Source organism: Phaseolus vulgaris, chromosome 10 (assembly GCF_000499845.2).
Source record: "Phaseolus vulgaris cultivar G19833 chromosome 10, P. vulgaris v2.0, whole genome shotgun sequence".
NCBI classification, from domain to species: Eukaryota; Viridiplantae; Streptophyta; class Magnoliopsida; order Fabales; family Fabaceae; genus Phaseolus; species Phaseolus vulgaris.
In genome coordinates this window covers 12,511,471-12,518,807 of record NC_023750.2, presented here as the reverse complement: position 1 = coordinate 12,518,807, position 7,337 = coordinate 12,511,471, and the positions used below count along the sequence as shown (strand labels likewise).

Here is a 7,337-nt window from a genome sequence, read left to right as displayed (position 1 = left end):
AGAAGGTCAGACCAGTAATACAAAGAAGGAGAAAGCTCAATGAAGAAAGATGTCTAGTCATCAAAGAGGAAACACAAAAGCTTTTGAAAGCTGACCACATAAGGGAAATACAGTACCCTGAGTGGCTAGTAAATGTGGTATTGGTGAAGAAAGCAAACAAAAAGTGGAGGATGTGTGTCGACTTTATAGATCTGATGGACATTGCTTTAGGTTTTTGACTTTTGAGCTTTCTAGACACATTCTCGGGGTACAATCAGATTCGCATGCACCCCCGTGATGAGTGCAAGACTGCCTTTATGACGGAGCTCTCCAACTATTATTATAAGGTCATGCCTTTTGGGCTGAAGAATGTCGACACCACCTATCAGAGGTTGATGGATAGGATTCTCGCCTCCATGATTGGGCGAAACATACAAGCATACGTAGACGAAATACTCATCACCTCGGCAGAAAAGGATAAACACGTTGTTGATTTGGAAGAGCTATTCACCACAATAGCTAAGTATAACCTGAAGTTGAACCCAAAGATGTGTGTGTTTGGGATAGAAGGAAGGATAGTTCCTAGGGTTCCTACTCATTGAACGGGGGATAAAAGTGAATCCGGAAAAGTGTGCATCAATCATAGGGATGAGGAGCCTTGCCACGGTGAAGGAAGTACAACAGCTGACTGGGCGTATGACCGCCTTGTCTAGGTTTTTATCAGCAGGAGAAGATAAGGGGTACCTTTACTTCCAGTGCTTGAAGAAGAACCATCGTTTCACATGGACCCACGAGTTTGAAGATGCGTTCCTTAAGTTGAAGGAGTACCTGGCCAGCCCACTTGTCCTATGTAAGTCTCTATCAGGTACTCCCCTTTCGTCTCTATTTTGCAGTTACAGATCGAGAAATCAACTTGGTCATCGTGCAGGAGCAGAATCAGACTCAAAGGCCTATTTACTTCGTGAGCAAGGTGCTACAAGGGTCGGAGGTACGATATCAAGCCATCGAAAAGGCAGCCTTGGCAATGGTATTTTCAGTTCGGCGGCTGCGCCCCTATTTCCAGAGTTTCTCGGTGATAGTAATGACCGATCTCCCAATCTGCAAGGTCCTCTAGAAGCCCGATATAGCAGGTCGAATGGTGTGTTGGGCAGTCGAGCTGTCTTAGTTTGATGTACAGTACGAATCCAGGGGGCCTATCAAGGGTCAGGTATATGTTGATTTCGTGGTAGAGCTATCTTCAGAAGCCACCCAGGTAGACGGTGGTGATTTTCAGTTTGTCCTCTCGGTGGATGGATCTTCCAACCAACAAGGTAGTGGGGCTGACATCATTCTAAAGGGACCTAACAGACTGTTGATCGAACATGCCCTGAGATTTGCCTTCAAGGACAACAATAACCAAGCTGACTATGAAGCCTTGGTAGCTGGAATGTTGTTGGCCAAAGAACTGGGCGCTCGCAGATTGTTGATAAAAAGTGACTTGTTGTTGGTGACCGGGCAAGTCATAGGTGATTACTAGGCCAAAGATCCACAAATGGCCTCGTACTTGAGGTATGTTACACTTTTAAGGGAAACTTTCCCCCACGTTCGAGCTAGTGCATGTCCTAAGGGAGTAGTATGCCTGAGCAGACCTACTATCCAAGCTGGCCAACTCGAGAAAGGGAGGTCGACAAAGGTCAGTTATTCAAGAGACCCTAAAGTCACCTAGGACCGTTGCAGATGGAACAATAGAGGTCATTCATGTAGAAACCTTGGAGGTCAACTCGGTAAAAGGAAGGGGGCACCAATCATTGACACAAGAAACGTTGAAGGTACCCAAGATAAGCACTTATGGCTTGTCGGGGGAAGAGTCGTTAGAGGTCCTACTGGTCGACATAGTGGAGACCTGGATGATGCCATATCAGCGCTACCTTGTTGATGGTATGCTCCCGGTAGAGCCCGTAGAGGCCAAGGCGGTCAAGAGGAACTAAGGAAGGTATACCCTGGTCGATGGAAAGTTGTTCCGTCATGGCTACACTCATCCTGTCCTCACCTGTGTCAGTGGGGATCAGTGTACCCGTATCATAGCAGAGCTCCATGAAGGCATTTGTGGAAGCCATGTCGCAGGGAGAGCTCTCTCCTTTAAGGCCGTTCGAGCTGGGTATTATTGGCCAACTATGAGGGAGGACTGCATGAGGTATGAACAACGATGCGAGCAGTGTTAGAAGCATGCTGGTTTGCATTACGCACCCCCCGAGGAGTTGCGATCAATACATAGCCTCTGGCCTTTCCATACTTGGGGAATAGACATCTTGGGTCCTTTCCCTTTGGCAATTTGTCAAATGAAGTATCTCGTGGTGGCTATTGAGTACTTCACCAAGTGGATAGAAGTTAGACCAGTTGCGCAGATAATTGCCCACAAGGTTTAGCACTTTGTGTGGAGAAACATTATTTGCCGTTTTGGGATCCTGAGGCACTTGGTGTCCGATAATGGTATCCAGTTTGCAAGTCATAAGTTATGCAAGCTATGCACGAAGTTTGAGATGAAGCAAGTGTTTGCCTCTGTGGAGCATCCTCAGACGAATAACCAGGTTGAGTCTGCCAATTGAGTCTTGCTCAGAGGTTTGAAGAAGAGGTTGGAAAAATCTAAGGGGACCTAGCCAGAAGAGGTGGCTGGATTCTTGTGGGCCTACCACACCACTCCTCAGTCCACCACAAAGGAAACACCCTTCAGTTTGGTATATGGGTTAGACGCCATGATACCAGATCTAGGAAATCTCACCTCGGTTCCAGAACTTCGTGATAGAAGAATCTAACGAAGGGAGGAAGGTAAACCTAGACCTACTCGACGATGTGCGATAACAAGCACGCATCAAAGCGGAAGCTTTGAAGAGAAGGGTGAAGCTGAAGCAGAAGTCCATGATGAGACCTCGACAGTTCTGGGTTGACGACTTAGTAATGCAAAAGGCTCATCCTTACCAGTTGGAGAATAAGTTGTCTCCCAAATGGACTGGCCCATTCCACGTGGTGGAGGTGCTCGGAAACGGAGCCTACATGCTTGAAACTCAAGAGGGTGGAGCTATACCTCGGACATGGAATGGGGCGAACCTCAAGTTTTATTTTAGTTGAAAACTTTTGTCAATGTTTTATGAACAATTCGAATAATTAAGGGGACACTTTTTTCCCCTCACGAGGGTTTTTTAATGAGGTCGCCCAATGAAAAATTGTTCTTAAAATATGAGTCATCAGAACACGATAAGGCGACTTGGCCGGTCAATATGCGAGTAAGCACCATGTGTGTATAATTATTCACGAAATTATTAAACGAAACAACTTATTTCCTTGGTAAGATTCCAAGTTTAGGTGTCTTGAAGTTCGTACAATTTAGATGGGGAAACCTCTTCTCAGTAAGATTTTGAGTCCAGGCACCCAGGATTGGCTTAAGACTGTTTGACCAAGGGCAGGTAAGCCAACCTACCTCAGCATCGAAGAGTTGACTCCGTGTAAGCTAACATCCAAGTCAGATACTCTAAAGCGAAAGAAATTATGTCCTTCGAAAGATTCCAAGCTTAGGCGTCTCGAAGTTTGTTTAATTCAGATGGGGCAATCTCTTCTCAGTAAGATTCTGAGTCCAAGCACCCAAAATTGGCTTAAGACTGCTTAGCTGAGGGCAAATAAGTCGACCTACCTCAACATCAAAGAGTTGACTTGGTGTGTAAGCCAACACCCAAGTCAGATACTCTAAGCGAAGGAGTTGACTTGGTAATATTCCAAGTTCAGACGCTTTGAAGTTGTGATTGTTTGAGGCCAGGTAAAGCGACATGTCTTGGTGGGACACCCGAGCAGGCGTTCTGTGCAAATTGTTTTCTGATAAGGCGACCTTTTCTTGGTAAGATTCAAGTCTGAGTGGTCGGAAATTCTTGGTGACTCAGATGGGACGACTCTTTCTCATTAAGATTTTGAACCATGTTTAGCTGTAACTAAGATTGTTTGGCTAAAGACAGATAAGACGATCCACCCCGGCATTGGTGAAACCACCCGAGCTTAGGCGCTCTACAAATGAAAGTTTTGATTAGCCCTGTGGGGTAGTAAGGCGCCGCGAAAGTAATTGTTGAAGAGTTGACCTAGTGTGTAAGCCAACACCCAAGTTAGATACTCCAAGTACGAGAAATCGCTGAAGGGTTGACTTAATGTGTAAGCCAACACCAAAGTCAGATACTCTAAGAAAAAGAAGATCAGAGAAGAGTAGACTTGATGTGGGAACCAACACCAAAATCAGATACTCCAACCATTCATGATGCTAGGAAATAACGAGTTTGGAAAGCGAGTGATCTGCTAAGCATGTTGTCCCTGCTTAGCAAGATCACAAGACTTGATCCTTGCTTGAGTAATCAGGTAGCGCTCAAGCGAGTTAAGGCCCCTTATGCGACCAAGGGGTGTGAGTCATGCACATGTTAGCTCTACCAAAGCATTGTGATTTCCCATACTTAGTTGGCACATTGCTTTTATTGTTGCTTTGGTAGTTGATTATGTTATCGCTAGATGGTAAGTCTATACCAATCGTGTTTCATCAAGGCAAATAATGAGATATGCATTATTGATATACTAGTCAAAGTTTGCCAAAGCTAGAGAGTTAAATAGGTAAAGCAATAGGGTTAGCATGTTACATGTGAGTGTTCAATAAGCTAAAATTGTTCAGAATACTACAGAATGTGGAAAGATACATTAAGGACACTACTCATCCACGAGTTGCCCGTCCACCACCGTCTTGCCTAAGCCAAGTTGAGAGAAGTCCACCCCAGGAAGGATTCCTGAGGTTAGGGCAACGACGTCTTCAAAGCCTGCCAGGTACGAGTTAGCAGCGTCGTCGGTGAGGGCTTCCCTTTCCTTAACTAACTCTCCATCCTTCTGAGCCAGCTCCTTTTTAAGCCTTTCCACATCAGCCTGGAGCCTCGCATTCTTTTTAGATAAGACTAAGGCTTCCTTGGACTTCTCAGTCAGGAGAACCTTAACTTCTTGTTGTGATTGTTGGAATTCCTCATGAAGCTTCGTCATTTTTTACTTGAGGCTTCCAACCTGCTGAATGAGCAAAATGACCTCGTGGGACTTCTTCTGAGCCGACCCCTTCCACTCTCTCGGTTTGGAGATGGCTAGGCAACTTATTGCTAGAGCCTGCCCCAGCATGCGATCCTCCTTGATGCCGGTCAACTTCTCCTTGGTCTTGGTGGGCAGAAGGACCTTTTCGAGGAAGGAAGGAGCGTCCAAGTTAGGATCCCATAATCCCTCTTCCTGGACGTTTGTGCCCTCACCTTCCTGCACCACCACCATGTCACGAGGTAGGGATGGGCTTGGTGGAAGAGCCTACTACGAGGGAGCATGCCCGTCTAAGACAGAGAACTCAGAGGGTTCTGTGGTGGTCTTTCGTCTCCTTTTGAAGACTGGTCTAGAGTAGGTCTCCTCGTCGTCAGTAGGGGCTGGGGCTGCGTTGACAACGAATTTAAGCTTAAGGTCCTGAGTGGGGAGCACTTGGGCAACCACCTTCATCTTCTTGGCCCTTTCTGCTAGATCCTTCTTGTTGAGTCGGACCAACCTACTGTCTACAAGAAAAGCAAAGGAAGTTCAACAAAAATAAGAAAGTCAGCATCAGTAAGACTAAAAGAAGGAAAGATACAAATGTATGCTTTTAGTCCCTTTGGGGAGAATTATTGGCTTATGAGGGTGGCCGTATAAAAAACCACCTTTAAACTGGAGAAGAAAAGGCACACTTCTTGGTCCCACTGCGGCATGCTCTCTAAGCACCGAGCATCCTAGAAGGTTGGTTTCTTGGTCCAGTATAAGGGAAACCCATCTAAAAGAGTTGGGTACCTCTTGTTGCAGTGAACCTTTAGAAACTTATCTTTGAAACCTTTATAAGATTGCTGGAAGAGCAATAGCAATGCTCTCCCAGTCACTCCATTGAATGAAACCCATAGTTGGTGGCCTAAACGCTTGGCATCAAAGAAATACAAGAAAAGTTCCACAAATGGCAAAAGGCCAAAATGTGTACAAAGGATAGAGAAACCCCGAACGAACGCCCAACTATTTGGATGTAGTTGGGCTGGGGCGACATTGATTTCTGTAAGAAGCTCTTTTTCGAAGTTAAACAAAGGTAAGCGAAAGAGAACTCTTTTTAAACACAGTGGCATAAAAATAACAAAATGGACCATCAGGGTTCGAGGACTCATCACAGCAAACTGGCTCGTCCTCTCTACATGGAAAAAACTTAAGGGCTTTATCGTGCTCCCTACCAAAAATACACTTCTTTGGGCGTTCGCTTTTCATATAAGTCACTATTTGTTCATGAGAGGTATATATGGAGGTTTCCTCTAAAAGGTTTTCGAGTGCCCAGTGGTACATATCATACATAGTATCTAGAACAAAAAACAACAAGCAAATGTAGACACACATTCAGGCATACATTCAAGCAAAGAAAACCACACTCAAAGTTGCATTTCAAATTTAGACAAAACTATTAGCAAAGATAACGATGAGCATAAGCAGAGAAAGATAAATCCAAAACAGACCCAGCCCAGGCAGTATGATCACAACAGGTATTCCAAGCAGGTTATCATGCGAACAAAACGGTAATGGTTCAGGTAAGAAAAAATACCTAGGTTCAGGGAGCAATTGAGAGCAAGAAGGTTTCCCAGGTTGGGGAAAGGAGGTGGAGAGAGTTTGAGAGAGGCACGAAAGCTTCATAAGAGTGAGAGAAAGGAAATAGTAAGAAGCGTTGGGAGTTTTCGAACGTTAAGTAAAACGATGGTGGGAATGGCAAGCGGCAATGCTTTCCAACCGTTGATGAGAGGCCACATGTACGCTGGCGATAGAGTATGGTGAGATGTCATCTCAGAGACGCTTCGTGCGTGCCACATCCACCACTACAAGGACACGTGAGCTACCAAGAGCGCGTAAGTAGTCTCATCGCTAAAGCAAGCTCAGCTTGAGACTGGGGGCTTTATGTAATGGATCAGAGCGCTCAAAACTCAGCGCTCGGTGGTTGGACCTCGGTACAGGGCGCAAACAGGCCAGCTCGGCTTTTAGGCTAGAGTAGCGAGCCATGTAATTGGGCCCCAGTTGTATGGGTAAGTCTGTTTCTGTATAACTAAGATAATCCTTCATATGTAAAGCCTAGGCGACTAAGGAAGGGTAATTATGAACCTAAGCCTAGGTTGAGTAAGTGTTCTCTTTTTAAACCTAAGCCCATGTGTGTTTTGAGGCACGTAGTGGTTAGGTTGCATGTATAATGAAAAGTAGTGTAGCACCACAGACAGGGAGCCTACGCAAACAGACTGGATCCCTGATGTTGGTGAATGAGTTGTTACCCTGATGGTTATTCTATTATT

The 7,337-nt window shown here is 45.3% G+C and overlaps 1 protein-coding gene across 1 annotated transcript; it reads left to right on the top strand.

Annotated features, from left to right (window-relative positions):
- Nucleotides 1–627: 627 nt before the first annotated feature.
- LOC137814802 (uncharacterized) lies at nucleotides 628–1,495 on the top strand. Its single transcript, XM_068617715.1, has 3 exons — nucleotides 628–829; nucleotides 873–1,006; nucleotides 1,157–1,495. The coding sequence occupies exons 1-3, from the start codon at nucleotides 628–630 to the stop codon at nucleotides 1,493–1,495; spliced, it is 675 nt and encodes a 224-aa protein (XP_068473816.1).
- The last annotated feature ends 5,842 nt before the right edge of the window (nucleotides 1,496–7,337 follow it).

Bases quoted from the DNA above. Each gene is read 5' to 3' on its own strand.
- LOC137814802 (XM_068617715.1), top strand. From the start codon at position 628: ATGAGGAGCCTTGCCACGGTGAAGGAAGTACAACAGCTGACTGGGCGT. The intron at 830-872 runs GTAAGTCTCTAT...TCTATTTTGCAG, and splicing joins GGCCAGCCCACTTGTCCTAT to TTACAGATCGAGAAATCAAC. The intron at 1,007-1,156 runs GTATTTTCAGTT...TTTGATGTACAG, and splicing joins AAAAGGCAGCCTTGGCAATG to TACGAATCCAGGGGGCCTAT.